General features: G+C 33.5%; 1 protein-coding gene across 2 annotated transcripts in view; it reads right to left on the bottom strand.

Moving 5' to 3' along the window:
- Window positions 1–13,361: 13,361 nt before the first annotated feature.
- Window positions 13,362–26,103, bottom strand: part of LOC150098141 (heterogeneous nuclear ribonucleoprotein K-like) — a 168,778-nt gene continuing 156,036 nt past the window's right edge. For both annotated transcript variants that reach the window (XM_090406541.1, XM_090406542.1), the window contains 2 exons: window positions 24,157–24,326; window positions 13,362–13,526 (listed from right to left, as the gene is read on the bottom strand). In XM_090406541.1, coding sequence (XP_090262667.1) covers window positions 13,499–13,526; window positions 24,157–24,326 — 198 coding nt within the window. In that variant the 3' untranslated portion in view covers window positions 13,362–13,498. The remainder of the gene's footprint in view (window positions 13,527–24,156; window positions 24,327–26,103) is intronic.

Here is a 26,103-nt window from a genome sequence, read left to right as displayed (position 1 = left end):
GATGTCATAAATATTTAATTTAGTCAGCAAAGTAATTGTGCAACAATTTCATTCCAGGCAATCAAAGCATCTTTGTTTCACTGAGATTACTTTCAAGACCAAATTCATTTCACTTGATCAGAACACATTTAAATCAACCAATTTTACATCTTTAAATATACCACTGCAGGTTCATGAAAGGTACTGCATGATTTCTTCCTTATGTCCCCTTCCCACCTGTTAGGATCATTTACAGCATTGACCTTGGTAATGCTGCTTCCTATCAAATAAAAATTGCATAATCTTCTCTACTGCTGAATAACAGGTGTTTTTGCTTAGGCACAATTTATTGTAGTGATCCTAAATCCAATTCTGTTTTAAAAGGGAAAAAAGGACCTCTAGCTTCAAGCCCTAGTGAAACATTGCACTACTTCATTTTTTTTAGTTATTTGTACTACTTTTATACAAAAATGTATAAAAATTTCATTTGTTAACTGATACTAAATTTCAGCTAAGGAAGATCACTATAGAAAATTCCCAGGAAATGCCTTATTTTACTATATCTTATCTTACAGCATATTTCTAAAGGTAATAATGAAAAACTTTGACAACTAATCAGAAGTGTGTGTAAAGGCAAAGCATTCAGCTGTAAAATACTTCAGTCCAACCTGTAGTATAGTATTTTTGTTTTAAGCATGCTGCCACAAGTGCAGCGTGATTAAATTAAAACTTATATACATGGGTGTAGGCAGTTTTATATTTTGTAGTATGAGAAAGTATCAAAATTCAATTTGATAAATAAACTAGCTTAATGATCTAGACATCTGGAGGAAACTTATTTCTGCTACCAATGCCAGAAAGAATCTACAATAATATTTAGTTCAATTACTCTTATAGGATCTTTTCCATCTTTGAGATGAACTACATGCATACTGAACTCAGCTCCAATTCATTAGCCAGCAGTTTTTATATACATGTAGTTTCCACCAATGAAAGGTTTTTGTAAAACTACAGTACAATGTGCTAAGGCTTTTTTTTTTTCTATTTTTTAGCAATCTTATATATTTTATTTTATTTTTTTTTTTTACAAAATCCAAAATCCTGTTCTAAAGACCAAACATGGAACTTTTTTGAAGCCTCCAATGAGTGGGGCAGAGGTCTCGCACTAAGCAACGAAATTCATCTGTACCTACAGCAGGATTTTAACCTTGTGACCTATTCGTTGGAGAGTGGATATGCTAACCACTCGGCCAACCAGACCAAACCAGCAATTTCTGCAATATAGGTATCTTCAAGTATCCCCTAGGAGGAGGTTGGCAACCATGTCATGGAACTTTTTTCTTTCTCTTACTACTCTTGAACATTTATGGTGATTCAAGCCAGTCTGGTCCTTGATGTCTTCAAACCACATTCTTCTGGGTTTAAAACATTATTTTCTGTCCATGGTATTTTCAACATTCTTCTGATGGTTCACATTTCGAACCATCAGAAGATTTTATTTAGAGAAGGCTTGACCAGATATAGCATTTTATTAATCTTTTTCTTGTGTCTATATTAATGTCTCTGGATGTTAGAACAGTTTTCATATCAATGAAGGCTTTTCTTGCTATCTCTATTCTTTTATTTCTTTAAGGGAATTTCCTCTGTCTCTAAACATTTGTTCCCAAATATATGACTGAACCTGTTCGGTTTTCTTTTTGTTAACAGTTATGTTTAGTTTCTTATTTATTGGTTCTTTTGATATAATCATGCACTTTGTTTTCTTTAGGTTAATAGTTAATCCCGTGTCTAAGCTTCTGTTGTAAATTTTGAAGTTCCTACCCCCAACCTTTACTCTTCAGTTCTGAAATATTTTTAAAAACTTGCTCGCTGTTAAGGGTGATAAGACATCCTTGTCTTACACGTTTTTTTGATTTCAAAGTTGTCAGAACATGCATTTTTATCTTATTGAGGCCATTTAATTCCAGTATATATTTGTAATTATATACGTAGATTTTTTCCTTTTAACCTGTTATTTTGTAGGATATGTTACTTTCTTGTGATTTGGTGTAATCAATAAAACAAAGCTATATGCTATTCTGGTTGCTTCTTTCACATAATGTTTTCAAATTGAAAATTCCTTCTCTTGGGCCTTTGTCTTTTTGCAAGCCTGATTGAGTGTCTTCTGTTTCTACTGACAAAATGCTTTTTATTCTTTCTAGGATTATTCTCAGTAGTAATTTTGTAACATGGCTTGTTAAACTTATTAGTCTATATTCTGAACATTCAAAAGTTCTTGGAATTTTGGGAACAGTGACAAAGATGGATTTCCTTAGATCATCAGACTTAATAACCATTAAGCATGTTTTCATTTACTTTAACAATTTCATAGGGATCTAATCAGGGCCTGATGTTTTCATTTGACTTAGTGTATTCTCTTTCTTCATATGTAATTGGTTCACCATCCATATTTTGTATATGTGGTGCATCTGTGCAATCAGAGTTAAACAGTTCTTTTCCATATTCTTTCCATCTTTTTATGATATATTGTGTCTCTAGTAGCATTTTTTCCATTTTGATCTTTTATACAAAGATTATGGTTGAAATTTTTCTTTTTGTCAGAGCTTGGATTGGCTTATGCATTTCTTTACTATTGTGTTTCTTGTCCAATTACTCTACATTTTTCATTTAACCACTTGTCTTGAGCCTTCCTGCATAAATTTTTTATAATTTTACTGAGTATTCTATACTGGTGTGTACTTCTCTTTTTTTCGTCTTTCAGGGTTTTTTCTTATTGTATTTAATTTTTGGAATAACTGCATTAGCTGTCTCATATATTGCACTTCTAAAATATGACCACCTATTTTCAATTTCCTCTGTGTTACAAATATATTGTCTTCAGTTTTATATCCTACATGATCTAATTTTTTTCCCTAATTTCTGAGCTAAACACCATTATGTTGTCAGGTATATTCAGAGCGGTCAAGTCTTTCAGTATGATTGTTTTTTAGTTTAATTTTTAAAGTTGACACAACAGGGTTATGGTCTGAACCTATATCAGCACCTGGATATGTTTTTATGTTGGTTATATTATTTTTGTATCTATTATTTATCATTATGAAATCTATTTGGTTTCTTATAGTTATCTGGGTTTGTCCAAGTATATAGTCTGTGCTTTGGATGCTGAAGAAGGTATTCATTATGCATAAGTTGTTTTGAATGCAGAATTGTATCAATCTTTCATTTCTTTCGCCTAATCCAAATTTTCCAACAATTGGATTTTCTTCCCTTTCTCCAACCTTTGCATTCAAGTCACCCATCACTATGAGTATCTCATTTGATTTTACATATACTATAGATTTTTGTAAGTTATAAAAATCTTATATTTCTTCATAATTGTGAGTTATCGTAGGGGCATAAACCTGGATAATTATGTTAAAAGGATTTGTGGCTAATTTAGTATTATTCTTTCACTTATGGGCCACAGCCCCATTACAGATTTAAAGATGTCTTTCTTAATCATGAAACCCACTCCATATTCATGCTTCTCTCTCCACCAGAATATACAAATATAAAGCCATATTTTTCTAGTTTTCCCATTTTAGGCCATCTTGTTTCACTAATTCTCATCACATCAACTTTACAGTCTTTTCATTTCCTGTATAAGGTTGTCAAAATTCCCTAGTTTATATAATGTTCTCACATTCCAACTTCCAAGACTGTTTCTTGTTTTCAAACGAATATCAGATGCTGACTTTCCTTTTGGATTTAAGTTGACATCATCATGGAGTGCAATATAGGTATACACAAGACAAATTATTCACACTGTCTGGTGTATAATGATAATGAAAACTAGCCAGCCAGTACTGTAAGACCATAACAAATGTATGGAAATTTTGATGAAATGCTTGGATCAGGTTTTCCTACGTATGTGTAGCAACTGTTTGCACTCAGAATGACACAGAAATGCTTACCATATTTACTCGAATATAGCTCACACTTTTTCCCCAAAAAATTAAAGTTAAAAAATCCTGGCGCAAGATATATGCGAGGATTTTCGGAAACTAAAGTGTTTTTCAGGAAAAAAAACCTAAATTGATGTTTATAATTAAATCCTCAGTATTCATTATGATTGCCTGCATTTATAAAATGAATGCGTTTAAATTAATTATCAATGTTATTTACGCGATTGGCCACACAGACATCATTATGCAATATATTTGAATCTTTAGCAATAATGTTTTTGTAATTAAATTGAAACAAACAGTTTCACAAGCCTGTGTAGCTCAGTGGAAGTGATGTTTGCACTCCTCAGTGCTAAACCACCCGAAGAGAGAGCCTCATTAGTTCGATTCTACTCGCTGACTAGAGAAACTTTTTCTAAGCCTCTATTTTTGTTCCCAAGTTAGTCAATCCCTGGATCATGTGCAAGTGAGATTTTTGTCCTGTAAACTCAAGAAAATCGATCGTAGAACCCACACTATTTGTTGAGTCATCTCTTCACAATGGGACGCTTAAATAGCCTTGGGGCCAGCTATTTCTGATTGCTGCCAGAAATAGCTGGCCCCAAGTGGGCAGTAGAGATTTAACTGCCCACTTAGTCTCTAAAAGTTAGATAGGGCTAAATGGCTTCACCTATTCTCCATAAGGCAATAAAAGACATTAGATGATCTCCCTCCCAAAGTTCCATTATTGTCTTATTATCATATGATCTTTGAGTTTAAAACCAGCACTGTAACTTGAACATTTCTCCATATTTCAGGCAAAAATTACAGTAATTTACAAGATTTGCAATTCATGAACAATCCTTCACAAATGACTAATGAGAAGTGAATTCAAAGCAAATGGACAGTAAAGGTAGGCCAGTAGACAGGGCTGGCCATCTCGAGGGTGCAATGCACCCCGGCCCCAACGATAGAGTGGGCACATTTGCAGTAACGTTTTTTTTTTCCTTCTAATTTTGCTTATCACTAAAGGGATTTCATTGACAGGATTTTAGGGCCCCGGTAATAATATCTGTGTTTTGCTTAACTCTTTTGATGCGTTTATGCAGTGTATAAAAATTAAAATGATTTTGTTTTTACCCTAAAATGCCTGATTCGTCATTAGTTTTTTTCTAATCTGTTACACATATCATTTGGCTCGTTATTGAAACCTGTTGAAAAAATATTTATTATATTCTTTATATATGGTTAGTCTAGAGCAGGGGTGGACAACCCTTAACATGCCTGCCAAACGTGGCACGCAATCTAGGGCTCATCTTAAAAAATAATTAAATAAAAAAATACATTTCAAGCATCTTCGCTGACCCATATTTTAACTTAATATAATACATAATAAAATCAGTTTAATCCTTTATCCAAGTGTGAGCAAACAAAGTTTGCACCTGAAGTATCTTCAGGACTAGGGTAAGGTGATACAACACCAGGGCAACTCGTTGCAAAGGTGGAGAAAGCTACCAACATCCTATCTCAGTATCTCCTATAATGCAAAACACATCTCCTTGCGGATATGTCTAATGTTATGCATTAAGGGAAGGGCCACTACCCAGACTAGTTTCGACCTTTATTGAGGTCTCTTCAGTGGGAGCCAGGCCCTAGTGGAAATACCAGGCAGAAGCATTAGCAGGTCATCTCTACCTATAGGAGTTGCCAAATGGTGTGCCACCCTTTTTTAATAAATTACTCTGGATTTAGAGAAAGATGTTGAAAGTTTATTTTTCACTTGGTTAGAGTATAATAAAATTAGTTTAATCCTTTATCCAAGTGTGAGCAAACAAAGTTTGCGCCTGAAGTATCTTCAGGACTAGGGTAAGGTGATACAACACCAGAGAAACTCGTTGCAAAGGTGGAGAAAGGTAGAGATGACCTGCTAATGCTTCTGCCTGGTATTTCCACTAGGGCCTGGCTCCCACTGAAGAGACCTCAATAAAGGTCGAAACTAGTCTGGGTAGTGGCCCTTCCCTTAATGCATAACATTAGACATATCCGCAAGGAGATGTGTTTTGCATTATAGGAGATACTGAGATAGGATGTTGGTAGCTTTCTCCACCTTTGCAACGAGTTGCCCTGGTGTTGTATCACCTTACCCTAGTCCTGAAGATACTTCAGGCGCAAACTTTGTTTGCTCACACTTGGATAAAGGATTAAACTAATTTTATTATACTCTAACCAAGTGAAAAATAAACTTTTAATATAATACAATTTTATTAAGTACAGCTATACCAAATAATGCAATAATTAATTAAACTACCATTTCATAATAAAATTAGAAACAAACATCCTATTTTCAAGCCATCGATATATCTCCTCGATATGGAGTGTTATTGATGATAGCTGATAAGCTACAGCCAAGAAGAATAGAAGTGGAAATGCAGGATAGAGAAAAGAGCACATTTGAGGCTATTTGATGTGAGATTGAAACTAGCAGAACTAAATATACAGTTGGGTGCTGCTATAGATCAGGTGATGGAATAGATGGTGGGGATAGTATGCATAAGCAAATAGAAGAAATGAGTGGAAGGAAGGTAATTATTATGGGAGATTTGGTAACATTGATTGGAAGGAGGAAAGGACACATGGGAGGAAGGAATTGGATTTTGTGTGTCTATTAAGGATAACTACCTGACAGCATGTAATGGAAAATACTAGGGGTCAGAAAGTGCTTGAACTGGTAATTGCATCTGAGAATTTGGCTGTAACGAATATGACCACGTTGCCACCAATTGGTGAGTGATCATAGGGTCTTGACTTGGGAGGTAGCTAAAGGTGTGGAATTTACAATTAAGACAGGGTACATGTGGAATTATCGGGCTGGTAAGTATGACAAGCTTAGGAGATTGATTGGTTCAGTGCCATGGCATGTACAACTGCAAGGGCCAGAAGTTGATAGTGCATGGGAGGCGGTTAAGAAGTGTACATGAAGCAATGGCTGACTGTATACCTAGAGTCCGAATAATAAATCAAGTAGGGGTTAAATGGATGAATAACACCATTAAGCTTGAGCTGCAAAAAAAAGAAACAACTTTGGAGGGAATTTAAGGAGAAAGGTGACTGACAGGCACATGCACGGTATAAAGCGCAGGCCAGAAGGTGGTAAGAAAAGCAAAAAAGGATTATGAAAGAACATTGGCCATGCAAGCTAAGAGAATCCTAATCAGTTTTTTCGATATAAGTAAAAGAAAAAATGTATGTGCCAGAATGATTTTAAAAAATACCGATGGTAGGGAGGTAACCGAATCAGTTGATATAGTTGAATTACTGAGCGAGCACTTTGCAAGAATATATCTTCCAGGTGGTGACATTGCAGAAATGAATGAACAAATAGATTATACGGGAATTGTGAATGAAGTGGAAGTGAGTAGTCTATTGCAAAACCTCAATTTCAATACATCTGTGGGATTGGATGGTATACCAGCTCGTGACGTGAAGCGGCTAAAGAATTATCAGTACCATTGACCATTTTGTTTGCGTCTCGGATCTGGGTTAGTCCCGAGGGGATGGAAAGATAGTTCCGCTGCATAAAGGAGGTTCCAAGACTGCTGTTATAAATTAATGACCAATTAGCATATCAGGAAGCGTCAAGGTCTTGGAGAAATTAGTTAAGAGAAGAATAGAGGATTGGATAGATGAAAATGGGATACTGTATGCGGGACATGGTTTTGTGAAGGGTAGATCATGCCTCAGTAACTGGCTTATGTTTTATAAGTGACGGCTGAACTGGATATGGGTAATGGGTTTACAGTGATTCTACTGAACCTTGCCAAGGCCTTTCACAGGATACCACACGGAACTCTAATCAGTAAACTGCAGCAGATGGGGATGGATATAGGGTTGGTGAGATGGACAGGAGGGTGGTTTATTCAGGAGTGGAGTCCAAAAGACGGCTTGTGACTAGTGTGCTGCAGGCTTCTGTTCTTGGACCACTATTCTATTTGTTCATTAACGATATAGGAAAGGATCTGAGAGGAAGTGTTCACGTGTTTGCTGATGATGCAAAGTTGGGTAGAGCAATTGTGAGTGCACAGGATGTCAAAATTTTGCAGGATGATTTGGATAGTTTGGAGGACTGAGCTAGGGAAAATGGATGTCAATTTAATGTGGCAAAGTGTCAGGTTATGCATTTTGGAGTGAAAAGATTAGCAGCAGTATATCACATTGGTGGAACCGTACTCCAAGAGATTGATGAGACCAGGAATTTGGAAGTGTTAGTGGATAGGGAGTTGAAGTTTAGGGGGCACATTGCAAAAGTGGCTAAATCGGCTCATCAAATCACTTGGTTGCTGAAAAATACTTTAACAAGCAGAGACAAACAAGTTATTGTTCCACTATATCGAGCCTTGATGAGACCCTATCTAGACTACTGTGCCCAGATATGGGCACCAGGGTTTCTTCTTGATGGGGAGGAGGTGGAGAGGTCCCAGAGACGAGTGACCAAGATGACAGGTCTGTTGAATGAACCTTATGAGAACAGGTTGAAGATTTGTGGGTTGCAAAAATTGGTTGATAGACAGAAGAGTCCTATTCTCAAAAATATCCAGGAGATATTTTTGAGAATAGGACGGGTGGTGGGACGACCAGGGGCCATACATTGGAAGCTGGGCAAGAATGTGGATAGCAGGGGTGTTAGAGCTAGATTTTTTACTTGGAGAGTGGTGAATGAGTGAAATAAGCTGCCAGTCTGTTGTGGGTGCTATGACCGTGAATGAGTTCAAGGCGTGGTGTGATAGATACTGTGTGAATGTCGAATAGTTGTTCTTGACATGATGTTAGTGCCTCCCTCGATGAGTCTGTCGACTCCTTGGAGTTGTCCGTAATAATAATAATATACTGATGTACAAGTTTTGTCCAGTTCTTGTATTATTCGTCAGGTATCCAGACGTGGCGTGACTTCTTGACCATCATGTGATATATCTTTTCATGTTTCGTAAAGAACGTATTAGCATTTTCTAAAGTGTATTTGTATTTTATTAAATCGTAAGTCATTAAAATATGGATGTTAATTAATATGTTTAACTTATTAGATAAAACTTTACATTTTGGAAATGGGAAAGTTTTGTTTTTTTCGTAATATAATATCCCTGCATATATTGCAATTGCTATTTCCTGCCTAGAGAGCAGTTTCCTTGTGTGCATCCTACCCAAATAGCACCATCTGCTTTCCCATTATTTCAAGCAAAAATTAGCAGTAATTTACAAGACTTAAAATACCTAATGAACATTCCTTCACGAATGACTAATGAACAGCCAGCCCTGGTACTAGGTGAGTAAAGATATGTGCATATGATTTGATTGGTGCGGTATTAACAAAAGATTGCACGAGTCAAAGATAAGTCGGCAGACAATTTTTGAATTGAAATGCTATTCTCTTCAACCAAATTCAATATCTGAAAGTGTCATAACAATATTCACTATATATTTCCTAGCATTAACACGTTAATTAACATTAATTTTAACACTTTCTGTTGATTTTTATTGCTGCTCTGCATTTGAACTGTTGGGGGGGAAACTCCTACACATCTAGTTTTTTTAGTGTTTACCAGTGTAGCATATGGTTTTACTTGCAGCTAAATAGCATAGTTTTGGGGGGGGAAGGGACATGCGATTCATTAGTTAGTGCCATTTTTATCCCAGCTGTCTCTAATTGCACTATTTGTTGAGAAATATATTACATTACACAGACTGCAAATACTTGTACCTTATTCAGTGATACAATAAAACGTCCTACTTTTACTTGCATCTGCAGACGTATTGGCTAGTGTGGAGGGCGTGGTTTGCCACGGGAAGTGAGTCACTATTGCCATGAGGTGAACGTGATTAAACTTTTTTTTCTGTGCGAGGTTATGTAAAACTTTTCAATTTCTTTTTTTCGCAAAGTAAAATCAGGGGTGCGAGATATACATAAGGACCAGTTATATTCCAATAAATACGGCAAGTTATTTTTAAAGCTATGTAAAATGTATTATCAATATTCAGGATTATGAAGTGTTGTCTGCATGTGATTAGATCTCAACTACGTTAATATCGATAGATAAGGGTGAAACTGATATACTGAAGTAAACAAACAAAAAAATATACATTCCTTGAGTGTTTCTAAAATTTTGTAATATTGTAAAAAGTATGTACATATTTAACTTTTTTGTTAATTCATGGGGTAAAAATATTTAATATTATTTACTTATTTGACAGGTAAAGCCTAACCCATAATGTCCATGCCAAGAAAGTATCCGTGAGTGTCAAAAAAGGAAATCAGCAGAAAAGAAAAAAGCAAAATCTCAAAAAGTCACAAGTAGATTTTTCATGGCTACAAAATAAATCTGACAACAAAACTGCTACAACTGAAGAAGAAAACTCCAAACAAGCTACACAACTTTTCAACGAAAATGTAGAAACTGTGGGATTCAGCGAAAGACTTGTCTGATTATACAAATGTTTTAGATACAGCAAATAACTATGAAAACAATAATAGCGATGGTGATCAAGTGAATATAAATGATCCAGGTTTGTGGCCAAGTATTTTATAACTGATAAATTTAAATTATTGTGTTAAAACTGGACCTAAACAACATCAAGACGCATTCGTTAAGAATGTGTCTTGATGTTGTTTAAAAAAATATTTTTTAAAAAATGCCAAATGGTGAAACTCAGCTTTGCAGCTGGTTAGTTTACTCAAAAGCTCAAGACTCAGTATTTTGCTTTTGTTGTGTATTATTTTCCAAAAGAGGAAAAGATCAATCAACACGATTTATATATGGTTTTAATAAATGGAGAAAACTGTCATCTGTAATTCGAGATCATTAGCTTTCTGTTGGTCACTTTAATTCTTTTATTGCTTGGCAAGAATTATTAAAAAGGCTTAATTTATGTTTAACTGTTGACAGAACAAATTAAATTAATATAAATAAACGGAATGTCTAAAATTACCATTCCAAAGAATTGTAGATGTAATTCTATTTTTAGCAAGTAATAATCTGTCATTTTGAGGATTCCGTGAAACAATAGGAACGCCAAATAATGGAAATTTTTTTAAGTTTAATAGAATTATTAAGTAAATATGATCCTGTGCTAATGGATCATGTAAACAGAATTAAAAATATGAAAAAAAGAATTGTGCATCATTTGGCACATAGATTTCAAGAGGAAATTATTGCTACATTAGGTAATTAAAGACTATATAAAAGTAGCCATATATTACAGTATCCAAATAGATTGTACTCCTGATATTTCTCACAAGGAACAAACTTCAATAATTATTAGATATGTAAATTTTGTAGACAAAATTAATTATGAGTCATTTATAGGATTTATTGAAGTAACTGATGTGACTGTTGAAGGACTAGCAAATTTGCTTTTAAAAAGAATAGGTGTGCTTGATTTAGATATGAATTGTAGAGGGCAAGCATATGATAATGGTAGCAATATGAAGGGAACATAAATATAAAGGCATACAATCTAGAATAATTAGTTTAAACCCTTATGCAATTTATGTACCTTGCTTATTCTTTTAATTTGATAATTTGTGATGCTTCCAGCAGCATATATTGTAAAAAAATTTTCAGAATATTGCAACGTTTATACTGCATATTTTCTGCATCTACAAAAAGGTGGGAAATTATACAAAAGCATTTAAATATTACACTTAAACCATTATGTGATACTCGATGGGAAGCCAAAGTAGACTCAGTCAAAGCTGTGTATATACAGTTTGAACAAACTTATACCTTAGAAGAATATATTGGTGCAATTAACGATAACACAGTAGTATCCGAATCTAAGAGCATACTAGATTCTACTAGACCAAAAAAATGTAAATAACATGCAAGACATATTGCAATATATATTAAATAGTTATAATGAATTATTTCCAAATGTGCTAACTGTATTGAAAATTTCCTTTACGTTACCGATAAAGAATTATCTTCAGTCATGTATTTAAGCATCGAAAAGGAAATATTAAATAATAGTTATAATGAATTATTTCCAAATGTGTTAACTGTATTGAAAATTTCCTTTACGTTACCGATAAAGAATTATCTTCAGTCATGTATTTAAGCATCGAAAAGGAAATTGCCAAAAATTGTAATTTTTCGGAAATGATTAATGACATAGCAAAAAAAAAAAAAAAAAAAAAAAAAAACGCATATTTAAATAAATACATATTAAGCAACATACGTGTTAGTAAAACTAGTCCCCTAAATAGTAAACCTATTTTTTTTATGTGCTTAAATTAATTTTTTCTATTACTTTAAACAATAATTAATTGTAAATAGTTTTTGTGCGCTAGTTGGTGAGCCAGGTTACTTTTGTTTGCGTTAAATATTTATTTTAATTATTTAATACTTTTGTTTTGTGTTCAGTAAATGTTATGTTAACCTGTTATATTTCGAATGTTTTTTTTTGTTTTCCTGTGCCATAATCATTTGCAGGTAAAAGGTTTTACAATACGTTTATTTCGAATCCTTTACCTTTGAAAAATATTTTAGGGCCCCAAAAGGTTTCTTCCACCCGGGTCCCTTTATAGAGAAGGCCGGCCCTGCCAGTAGAAACAGCACAGCTATGAATGGTGTGGTATTAACAAAAGATCGTATGACTCAATGACAACGCCAAGCCTTTCAAATTCAATGATTGTTGAATTGATATGCTGATTCTCTTCAAACGAATTCCAAAATATCTGAAACTGCCATAACATTCATTATCTATTTCTTAAAGTTGTAAACTTTTTTTCATGTGCAGTGTATATGCAAAACTTTTTAATTTATTTTTCATAAAGTAGAATCAGTGGGGCAAGATATACATGAGGTTAAGTTATATTTGAGTCAATACGATATTCCAAAATATGGCAATTTTATCTAAGCATCTACACACTTGTGGGGAGAAGTCAAAGACAACGGAGTGCTGTAAGTATTGGATGCATTTTGTTGGTAGTTTACCTGTCCATTTTTAAACCAGCCTTCAAGGTGTGATCATTCAAATGACTAAGCTGCTTTTATGGATTTTTGTCTGTTATTGGTAAGAAGTCCTGAATCAACTTTTAAACTCTAAAGATAATGCCCAAACATGGTTAAACTATGAAGAGACAATGTAAATATAATATTACTATCCATACTAAGAGAAATACAAGCAATGATTACAATGTTAAGTTGTTCAGTCACAGATACCGAGTCACTTTTTACCTGCTTATGAAAATGTAATTGACAGAAGCCACCACTTTTGGACTAAGAAAGGTCATTAATTCGATATCATAAAAAAATACAAATACTAAACCCAGAAAAAGCAACAAAACAAATATTAACTATAAATTTCAAAGATATATCTCTAATTTGTTTTAAGGCAATATTTTTTTTTTGATATCTATAATTTTACAGGTAATTAACTTAGTGATATTTATTCAGTAAAAACAACGTATGAGGGTATATATTTAAAACTTTAATGGTTGGCTACACAGAACAAAAGTTTACATATGCTTATAAGTGGTCCAGAAATTTCTTGGAGATGAATGATATACAATACGATAAATCTGAAGCACATTTACATTTTCATCTTCAAAACCTTCCAAAATGTTCACGCACACTAAAAAGAGAAACAAAAATTATAAAAATATAACAATGTTTTATGAATATATATATACTGTATTATTTATTAAGAGTGAAATTACATAATTTTATACAATGAAAACTAATACAAGAGTAGCAATTATACCACTTTTCAGATGACAAATGCTAAGTAGAGCATTGCCAAGTGATAGAACTGAAATCTTATATAAAAATGTACAAACATTTTGAAACTAGCATTCCAAATATGTAAAAATGACCCCACCATATATATACAAAATGCTATATACTGTATAGCCTAAGCATGAATATTCTAAATAAACCAGTCTTTTAGGGTTTTATCAGAATTCATAATCATGCTAAATTAAAACTTCAAATTCCTGATAATGTACAACTCAAGGGGATATACAGGATATGATAGTACTACATGAAGAACTTACAGCATTACTAACTTCTTATCAATAATTTTCCTGGAAAAAGAGTAAAAAGTGCTTTCTGTTTAAGTGACCATACCACCTGTGATTAGCTTATGAAATATATAAAGCTCAGACAGAAAAGTAATGAATATTGTGAGAAAAGCTAAAGCAGAGTATGAAAAGAAATTTATCGTTATGCCGCAAGCAAAAGAAAGAATGAATGTGGAAGAATGACTTTATTGAATGCAGATGGTACTCGAGTTTCGTAAGCTAATGAGATTATTCAGTTAACGAGTGTTCACTTTGCTAAGATATATCAACCAGGTTTATGTAACATAGTGTGCAGTGCTACCATTTCATTGGATGAAGAGTTAGAGGTTCATGAAAATGAGGTCGAAGAGCTCTTGCATAACTTGGACAAGAATTTCTCAATAGGGAGATGGAATGTTCAGCTGAATTAGCTAGGCCTTTCACACATTTGTATAACTTGAGTCTCAGCTCAAGAATGCATGATAGTTCCATTGCACAAGGGTGGTGCAAAAACTGATGAACTACCAACCTATTAGTATCTCTGGTGTGGTAGTGAAGATTTTAGAGAAGTTGATAAGAACTCGCATACAGAAATGGGTAGACAAGCATTCTATACTCTGCAGGAACAGCACCGGTTTACTAAAGGAAGGTCATGTTTTAGAAATTTGCTCATATTTTATAACAATGTTATGGCTGAGTTGGATAAAGGGAATGGATACATTATGATAATGTTGGATTTTTCTAAGGCATTTGATAGGATACCACATGATAGGCTGTTGCGTAAACTGGAGAATATATGATTAGAATATAAGCTATTGACTTGGATCAGGGAATGGTTGACAGACATCAAAAAGTGGTATACAGTGGGTGTGAATCTGCCAGATTTAAGGTAACCTTGTGAACTCATGAAGTGGTGTACCTCAGGGTTCAGTCCTTGGGCCATTGTTGTTCAATCTATACATTAATGACATCAAGCAGGGTCTATCATCAGATTTGCAATCGTTTGCCGATGTGAAGATAGGAAGGGTATTCAGGGGTGCTACTGATATTCAGCAATTTAAAATGATTTGAATAGACTGGAAATCTGGGCAAACGAAAATGGCTGTCAGTTTAATATTAGTAAGTGTAAAGTTATGCACTTGGGCATGAGTTCCAGCAGCATATCATATTAGTGGGGTTATGCTACAAGAAATTGAAGAGGCAAGGGATCTTGGTGTATTATTGGATAAGAATTTAAAGTTCAAAGGTTACATAGCAAAAGTTGCAAATACAACTCAGAGGATAGTTGCTATGTTGAAGCGAACCTTAACATGTAAGGATGAGGAAGTAATTTTGCCTCTTTATAAGGCTTTGATAATACCTCACCTGGATTACTGTGTGCAGATTTGGGATAAAGTGGAAAGGGTGCAAAGAAGAGTTACAAAGATTATAGGATTTAGATTATGAGACCAGATTATGAGTATGTGGATTGCATACTCTGGTTAATAGGAGAAAGAGGGTTGGATATGATAAAGATCTATAAACTTTTGAATAGCATTTCAAATGATGAAATTTTTCATTATATGGAAGGTAGAGAGAGAGAGAAAAAATAAAGGGGCATCCACGGAAGTTAAGGTTTTCTCAGTCAAGAAAGGGGCAAGAGCTAGGTTTTTCTCCCAGAGCAGTGAGTGAGTGGAATAATTTGCCCTTAGGGGTAGTGAGTGCATCTAGTGTAAATGAATTTAAGGGAAAGTATGATAGCTTGGATGGGTAATTTACAGCCTTCCTCGACTCCCTGGAGGTCTTAGATAATAATAATATCATCTACTCCTGCTGCATTTCCATATTTCAGGCTTTGAATCCCTCTGATTTAAAACCAAATCATACCTGGTAAACTATTCAAGCCTTTCCAATCAGTATATCACTAAACCTACCTTCTTGCTCAATTGACTACATGTAACTCACATTTCACATTAAATTTTAACCTTCAATTTCTTAATTCTAATGACTCGTTGAAAGCAATCAAAATGCAATGAAGTACGATATACATTTAAACAAAATATGCAAAACCCTACTTGCCACACAAAAAAGGTATGCACCAGATCCTTGCATTTTTTTTAATGATATCTCAGTAAGTTATAGAAGTTTACTGAAAGAAAACATCTGTTTTCTTAAAAATATTATTTCAAGTTTTTATTAAATAAAAAATTGGATCTATTTGATCCAGTCTGATGCTACTCATCAGACATCAAAATATAAGACAGGAGTGAGCATATTATATATATTTCATCGACTGCTAGCCTTATTAGATGCCAATTAAAGTCCATATACCCTTAGTTTAAAATTTAAAATGTTTCCTTAATTTGTTCTGCTATGAACCGTGTGGGTCTAATTAATCGACAGTCACCTTTTCCCCAAAAAACATCTATAAGCACCAAGTTTACAACTGCCCATCCCTCCTGATTAATCCCTTAAGAGATTACGTAGTGTACTAGAACCTTGAATAATTTCCATCCTTAATTTTATGGCTCACATGATTGTCAAATACCTAGTTTTTACGATGGGTGTCATTAGCACAAAACGAGATCAGTTTGCTAACATGAGCAAATAAATGACTTATGAATGATCAGCAAAAATCTCCCATTTAAAATTATATAAGATTACAGTAATTCTATACAGGAATATTTGATAAAAAATGAGCAGAATGTCAATGCCATATATCAACCTCCCATAAAATTAAAGAGCTTATTCACTTCTCTGATGATCTTGTGCACTCATAACCCACGTAGTGGTGAAACAAGATGCACAATTCCAATAAAAAAGAAGTGATACAGGTTCAATACATGTAGAAAATCTAACCTCCTTTACCATCAGATCCTCAAAAATATACCCAGCCATGAAGGTAAATTTAAAGCATGTAAGGTGCTAAATCAAATCCCATCTCTCCCATTTCAACAGTAATGATAGCTTTAAAAAAATCTCAAGAATAAGAGCAGCTGATGTAACATCTGGCTGAACTGCTGTTTCCAGACAGTCAAATAGTTCATTTTTTTTTATTAATTTCATACAGAAAGATACATAAAGAACATAAAATAAGAAACACACATGGAGCCTGGCCTATCTGAAATGTTCTCTCTCTTATGATATGGGAATAGGGGCACACAGACTACCGGTTGCTTAGCATACAAAATCCTTTGTGAAGCTTTCTGCACACACAGTGGAAAGCAGATACTAATATTCCTCTAGCCAACGTGAGGTTTCAGATCATAGTTCATTCATGGTGGCACTCCTGTTTTGATGAGTAGATAATCTGAGATACATCACCAACTGCAGTTACATTACGATTATAGCCATGGGTTATAACCATAATATATCTCTGGGATCCCTTAATTCATGGAAACCAGTGTAAATATCCTCTGTGTTACATTCAAACCAGCAACCCTTACATGTTCATATCTTCGATCTTCTGTAATACCTGAAATAGTGTAAGGCACCTGTAATTTGCAATAGTCTGAAGAGAGAGAGAGAGATCTGTCAACACTTGCCTTAGATAATGCAAGGATTATATTCTCTACCCATTATTGTGGCAAGTCAGAATTGAAAAATCATGCTTTAGAAACACTTTCATACAAGAGAAAACTAAAATACAACATAGAAGTCATTAGCTACAATAAAGCATTATTGCATTAGTTCCTTAAAAATTTGCAAGTCAGTTTAAGACAACAGCAAAATTGTTGGGTTGGAGTTGACCAACCAATTATAATTTCAATTTTTTCCAACAATTAACTGTTGGAGCCTATTTATTGCTACAAACTATTTTTGCTTTGCAGATGCTAAGTTGAAATTCAGCAGAATATCCTTCATGTAGTGTTGTAGAAAACAAAAATTTTTGTACTGTTTAACACCATTAAATAAGATTTATATGTACCGATAGGACTTCCTTAGACAGCAAAATAAATACTGATTAGAAAATTACCATTAGCAGCTACAACAAAACTGGTACTAAAGAAAAATAAATCCCAACACTGAAATCCCACTTATAAAAGCAGCAGCCACACATTAAGAATACACAGACAGTTGACCTATACCAATTTTGCACTGAAATTTTATGTGAACATTGTCATATACACTCAGTAAAATATTACCCTCACATTTTCTTCTTAATTTTTGGTTAAACTAACTCAACAGCAGCAGAGTTTACAACTGATATCACCAAGATAAGAATCAACAGAGAAAGTGGATAAGTAACTGTGTAATACATTGTCGATAACGCATTACAGAAATAGTGAAGATTCTACAAAAACAAGCTAGATTCTTCTAAGCAACAAATACAAGATATTATATCGGCAATAACAATCAGGAAAAAAGAGAAGCCATAGAATTGAATATTAAATACGAGAAGAATAATCTAGAATGGCAAACAATATTAAGTAGAGTGATGTGGGCAAATATTAGAATGGGGAACTGGACAATGAGACAATTCGTATAGGCTCAAAAAAGGGTTCTGCACGGATCCAACCAACGTGAGAATATTTTTCTCACATTTAGAGTGGTGTACTCAAATCCTCCTTAAGAATTCTTGATACAGAGAGAGAGAGAGAGAGAAGATGATCCTCTCTGAGATTCCTGCCAGTTACTTTCCCAATAGGTGTTTCTGCACCATGCTTTTCCTATAGTTATTTTCATGGGCACTGTTCTGTTGAACTAGCCACTACCATTCCTCCACTTTCTTGTAATCATGTAAGCACTAGAGCAGCCGCTGGGTAATGACCATCATACACTGCCCAACTAAAACCATACCAAAGAAACTTATTTTATTCCCGTCATTTTTGTTCTTTGGAAGAACCCCAATCACCAACGTATTATAATACCCAACTCTGAGAAACATCAATAAATTGTCCTTTCATAATTTATTGATGTGACCTTTCATGTCTGGGATCACTGAAAAGCAAGTTATTATATATCTGAAATCACATTATTTGACTTTCGTGTCATTAGGAAACATGAAATTCTAGGATGTAACGAAACATTCAAAATAAATACATGCAGAATGATCAATATTAAAGAAATATTTTCTGTATATGCTTTTTTTTTTTTTATGAGTACTTGTACTGAAAAAAAGATGCAACAATAATATTATTAAACAAGTGCAAAAGAAATATTTCATAAGTCTTCAAGGAAAACAAATCAAAGGTGAAGATTTCCTAACCCACTATCGGAAGATAATGATTTCTTGTTTCTCAATTACAGAACAACAAAATCACTAGTCTTCCAGACAGTAAGTAGGCCTGATACCTATGAAATTATTATCCCTGTAGAATATTTTTTTTTACTCTGCATACAGGTTATATCAATATATAACTATACTATAATGAAAGATAATCATCACACAATGCAATTTAAAAGGCTGCATTAAATATCTGCTTTTGTCAATATAAATATCAAAGAATCTTAAGAAAAATCATGCTTGAAGCTTTACATGAAAAATTCACATCACAAAATCCAGCACTTATATTCTAATACTGCATATTTGAAGTAACCTGTTTTAGGACACAAGACTTGTATCTACAGAATAAACTTATTCTGGTGTTTTCATTGAATTGTGATTTTTTATTTATTTTTTTTAGAATGTGTCTAATAAAAAAAATTGAAATATAAATAACAGCAGTCAGAAAAATACACTTTGTACTAAATAATTTTTAGTGCAATACTAGTATTTCTTTCTAAGCAACAAATATAAAATATTATATTCATATTATATATGAAAGGAAAAACAATCAGGAAAAGAGGGAATAGCTATAGTAATCAACATTAAATATGAGGATAATCTTGAATGGCAGCCAATATCAAGTAGACTGATGTGGGCAATATCAAAATGGGTAACTATGAAACTTATTTGTGCTTATGGAACCACAGAAGGTTCTACAGGAAGAAATGGAAGAATTTTATAAGGCATTAGAGAAGACAGCTGACTCAATGAAAAAGGAAAAGTTGGTCCTGGTTGGAGAACTAAACAACAGAGTAGGAAATGATTACCAGACATATAAGGTTTGAGAAAGTTTGGATAAAAGCATACAGCTAATAATAATGGTTAATGCCTGCTGGATTTATGTTCAGAACATGGGTAACTTATTGTTACTAACACTATGTTCTAGCATAAAAAGTGCACATATTCATATGGAAAGAAGATGCAAGAAATAAGTCTCATTGACTATGTTACATTTGATAGTGATGTTTTCCCACTGGTTCAGGACGCAAGAGTATACAGAGGATTTGAAATAGGAAATGGTCACTATTCAGTTTTGGGCAGGAAAAATTGATTTTCACATTAAAAACAGAGTGTATAAGAAAGTTTTAAAATGAATCAAGGTTGAGCAGCTTTCAGAGGTGAACTGTAGATACAAACATCATTGAAGAAAAAATGAGTTGGAAAACAAGAACCAAACCTTGGAGATTCAATGGCAAATCCTGAAGAAAACATTAATTCAACTAGAGAGGCATGTGGAAAGATTGAGAGGGTAGAAAAATCAAAACTCCATGCTGGGCTAAGGAAGTTAAAGAGGCAGTGAAGGAAAAAGATGAAAGCATTATAAAAAGTTCCTGGCAAGTAAGTCAGCTTGTGCTCTTATGGAATCCATAGAAAAATGTAAGAAACCAAAAACACTGTAAAACTAGCTAAACACAAAAAGTCATTGGAAGACTTTGGTAAGAATAAAGAAAATAAATATCAGGAAGGTGGCAAAATAATCTCTAGGATATTTAAGAAAGTTAGAAATAGAGGAAAAAGTGCTGTAAAATGAATCATGAAAACTGAAGATAAATATATTCTAGATATGCAGAGTAATTACTTTGAAAGACTGCTAAATGAAACAAGCAGTGATAGTAAACTCCCAACAGGAATGCAGTCAGGAATACATATCCATACTTGGAGTAGAAAGTCATCAAAAATGTGAAATGTTGAAAGGCATCTAAAATGGAGTAAATAAAATTTAACCAGAAATGCTCAAATACAGAGTTATAAAAGTTTTACAGTGGCTGCATTACATAATTCAAAAGGCCTGGTCAAGGGGTCGAATTCTGGATGATTGGCTCTCATAGTACCCATCTATAGAAAGGAAAATAAAACTGAGATTTGCAGAAGTGTTTCCCTACCGAGCATTCCTGGTAAGATGCAAGTATACTTGAGAAATGGCTAAGAAAAATTATGGAAGGGAAGCTTGGTGAAGAACAAGCTGGATTGTCAGGATCAGATTTTCACTTTAGGAAAAGGCATATGATGAGGTGCCAAGAAGAAAGCTCTTTAAAACGCTACGGCTATATTATGTAAATGGGACATTATATCAAGCAACACACACTTTAAAATGTAAGTCAGTGGTTAGAACTGAAGGAGGTACAGGAAGATGGTTTCATCTTAAATCAGGTGAGAGACAAGGGTACTCATTATTTGTATGGATCACATTATGAAGGAAAGTAGTATTAAATCTGATATTAAACTTCTGAATAAATCCATTACAAGTCTGCAAGATTCTCTGACTAACTGTTATAATAAATCTGGTATGAAAATCAGCAATAAAAAATAAAACAAAGACAATGAAAATAGGCAGAAACATAAACATCAACTATATCCTGAATGGTAAACATATAGAACAAGAAAAACACTTCAGTTATTTAGGCACAATTTTTATTGAAAAAGAGTAATTAAAAGAAAAATTAAATAATTTTAACTTATGGAACTGAGACCTCTGATATGAGAGTTCCGAGAGAGAGATTAGTAAAGTGAACAGATGGCATCAATTGCAGCATCACATTAAAAATGAGTATATTAGGAAAGAACTAGACATTGTTAGCAGAGCTAATCTCAAGTGGTACTGGTCACTTAAACAGAATGGGAGAGGAAAGATTAAAAAACAAAGTGTTCTTTGCTAGGTCAGCAGAAAATAGACCCAGAGGAAGACCAAGATATAGATGGATTGATACAGTAAAAAGTGACTTAAAGACAGAAACATAAGACCTGATTATGTTAGAATCTTGACAGTTAACAGATTAATTTGGGGAAAATTGTTGACTGGACAGCAGCCCTGGCTCTGTTCATACCAATGGCAGAATATTGCTCACCAGTTTGGAGCAAAGCTCCACATAACAATCAGAACCATTTCTGGTATGTCGTAGTTGTCTGTTTTTTTTCAACATCATTCCTCCAAGCTTCAAAAGAGAAGAAACTACCAAAGAAATAAATCAGAAATACCACTGATCTTTGCATACATAAAGATATGTCTATTTGACTTGTGGAAATGTGAAATGATAGCCCTCAGGACTAGTGGATAAGACCAGAATGAACTATAAACAAGAACCTGACTGTTCAATTTAAGGATTCAATCTACCTAGACACTTCTAGTCAGCTAAACAAATTTAGGACTGGAAAAGGCTGCTGTGTCCATTTATTATAATAGTGGGGAATTTTAGTCATGCCTTTGTATGTTTGCTGCTGTGCAGACTATGCATCATATCAATGATTGCCCCATTTCCTTCAGCCCTCAGAACTTTCACTTACTCTCAAATAATGCCATGATCAACTGATTTGCATTTTGTATATTGTTTTGCTCAATTTTTTTTTATCCATATGCTAAATAAATTAATAGGATGTCCTAATTATCCTTGCCATACAAATTATTCATAAAATCAGTTCGAAGAGTTATAATGAAAAAACCAATCAATCATCAATGCAAAAGACCACATGTGGAAAGACTCAAATCCTCTAAAAACTAAGTGCAATTTTTTTTTTTTTTTTTTTTTTTTGGAGCAAGAATGAATTATATCACCAAATAAATAAGTTTATGATACTGATTTTAGTTAAATAACAAGTTTAATAAAATGAACAAATTAAACATAGCAAATGCCACATGAATCTCAAATGTTATGTAAGGTTGCATTGTTAAAATCTTGTTTTAGTTAGGAGCTGTGGGGTGTATTAAACTTTATTGATGATTTGAGTTCATAACCACTGAGGGTGTGGTTATGCCTCAGGTAGCACAGTTCTTAATTCCTGTTATCTGACATATTGTATGAAAATAGAGAAATATTTTATTATTCTTACAGTTTATACATTTTAAATGAAGCCAGAAAGTGAATTCGAAATCAAATCAGATGCTTAAATAAATTACAGAATTGAATTACAAGACAATGATGATGATAAAGAACATGAAGGAAAAAAAAGCAAAACATGAAGAGGCAGTTGACAGTTTTAATATGCGTGTAAAATGTGGTAAGCCATTCCACAAAATTTTATTGCTAATGCAGCTCTGAGAAGAAGCATTCAAAAAAAGTTTAGCTTCCAAGAAGCAAAAGAAAATCAGTGACTTTTTTAGAGAGAAAAAAAAACTTTGTGTTATTTTGTGAAACTTTTTGTGTTGTGTACAAAAAAGTGATATTTTTTATGCAAATTAAGCTATGTACTGAACTATGCAGTTTTATTAAATCAGAATCCTCAACATACAGGTACATACAAACTAAATTTTTTACTAAAATAAACTTGTGTACTGTATTATTTTTTAAGTTTTACTTTACAGTATAGTAGCTTTTTTTCTATCAGATACTTAATTTATTTACAGAATTAAATTGATGTACCATTAGAATCTGATTATTTTTGTCTTAAACACTAGTTATTGTAGTCTCTTGGGCGAAAATTTGCTAATCTGAACTTTTCGCTTATCTAATGCACGGTTTTTATATTTTATCTCTAACTGCACAGGGTCCTATGTACTGTCTAATTGAAATTAACACAAATCTCTTGCATATCTCTATAGAAATTTTCAAGTTTCTATAGCTTAATTGTGGCAAAATGAAGTTGAGATAACCAGAGTCTCACAGAAACTGCAGGACATTTCCTCCTACAGATGAAAACTAGTCAGAATACAATATTGGTACATACTATGCTAGTATAGTTTATTAATATAAAAGTTGAGGAAAAATGGCAATGAAAACAAATATTGTCTCGGGAGCCGCATGCGGCTCGCAGTTTGCCCACTTAGGTTATATAATGTCAAATATCATAAGTGTTTAATAATAACACATGAAAAAAAAAAAAAAAAAAAAATATATATATATATATATATATATATATTTTATGTTCTTTTTCCTGCATTTAAAAAATAGAGTGCACAGTTCCCAGTTGTGATGGCTACATGCACAATTACAGTTTTAAAAATAAGATATGCTGATTATTACCTTTGCTGTAAAAGGAACTGAGCCATCTGAACTTGTTGTGGTGAACCAGATACAATAATGACACGTTCGCTACTTCCAGGTGTGGCTTCTTCAATGGTAATGCCTGCACCAGACTCTCTTCTAATTTTTCTGATGCGCATTCCACCTTTACCAATAATGGCTCCAGCAACCTGTAGTCAAGATTAGAATGATTTATATAACACATGTAAACTGAAAAAATAATAAATTATTCTCAATCAAGTCAGAAAAGACACATTGTGAATACTGAGAAATATTTAACTGGAATTTGACAGTATAAATTTGACTCATCAAAAGGGTGAACTGTGAAAACTACAAGTTTTAATTTCATTGGGAGGGTGAAGTTTATTAGTACCAATGAAATATGCAACTTTTCTTTTGTACAAGATTCTTTGTATGGGCTTTCCATAACTAAAAAAAGAACACATAACCACAGTGAAAAGGCAAGAATTTTATGCACTGAATTTGTCAGGGCTTAAAACTTAGAACAGTGTGAAAATTGATTGTAGCTCATACCTGCAAATGTACTCAGTTCAAATGAAAACATTGTTAAGAACTTGGGGGGGGGGGGGGGGCTCCCCAAACTTTGTAAGAGAAAGTCCATCACTGCAATTAAGATTTAAATGGTGCAATTTTCTTTGAAGATGGAGTATCTTTAAATATGAATGTGTTAACAGAAAACAGCAAGCTGTTTCATGACTATAACAGTAAAGTGGATAAAAATTACTTTCTCTCTTGGCCAAATCAAGATGAAATTGACAGAATTTCTGTCCTGTACCTGATGTATAAAGGATCTTGGACAGTTTCAACTCAATGATCTGCAAGACTAAAAATAAATTAAATAACATGGCTATTCACTGTGGTTAAGCAATCCCTCTTGCCTCATGTCAAATCTTGGTATCATATATGTTCGATATCTGATCGCAAGCATGAATAAAAGCATGGGTGCTTATAGCCTATTTTTCACCCCTATCAGCTATTTTTTTGGGGAAAAAAGAACTGCCATCTCTATATAGGAGAGCTATACTGCTGACTTTGAACAATCAGGAGTATAAGACAGAATATACCAAACACATTCTCCCATTTAATATGTGCTCATACAAAGAGGTAAAATGCTTTTTGTAAATGAAGTTTAATATTTTGCTTTACCATTCTTTTTTTAAATGAAATTAGTCTGTTCACTCTTTCGATTTATCAATCCACATACTATTCTAATGGCAATTAATACATAAGGATACAATTAGCATCCTGTAGCATTATTCTATAAAATAGAAAATTGAATTCGCATAATACATAGTGCCAGCTTGCTGATAATACAAACCTCTGCTGCTCATCATGGATGAACTAATAACATTACACATTTCTTTTCGATAAGAAATATTTTAGATGAACTGCACCTGGTATTTTTCTCGGGGATGTGGGTTATAGAGACGCCATTCCTTGTGTTTGCATTTCATACAACATGATGCTATTAATCTGAGACAATTAAGAAATGCAAGTTACTCAAAGAATTAACAGCATTTGGATTAAAGAGGGCTTGAAATTATAGCCTGAGCATCATATTTATACTATAAATTTCATTACTGTAATTCAGAAACAAAAAAAAAAAAATTTTTTTTTTAAAGTATAATGAAGTGAATACTATACTGGTTATCTACATGTCTGTGTTGATACTTAGTAAAAGGTAATTCAGACACACAATGTAACACATCAAATGTTTCTGATATGTATACTTGGGGGAGGGGGTGTTACGATAGTACATGAAAAATTTACATCTATGGTCTGCCTCTGGGTCTTTTTCCTGCTGACTTTGCGAAGAACACTTGTTTTCCTAATCTTTCCTCTCTCCCATTCTGTTTAAATGATCATACCACCTGATTAGCTCTGCTAACACATTCCTGAAAACTAACCATGTCTAATTGTTTCCTA

Source organism: Typopeltis vanoorti, chromosome 16 (genome assembly GCF_054136105.1).
Source record: "Typopeltis vanoorti isolate ZY-2024b chromosome 16, IOZ_Tvanoo_1.0, whole genome shotgun sequence".
Classification (NCBI taxonomy): Eukaryota; Metazoa; Arthropoda; class Arachnida; order Uropygi; family Thelyphonidae; genus Typopeltis; species Typopeltis vanoorti.
Note: the sequence above shows the minus strand (reverse complement) of the source record. Positions and strands in the feature narration are given on the sequence as shown.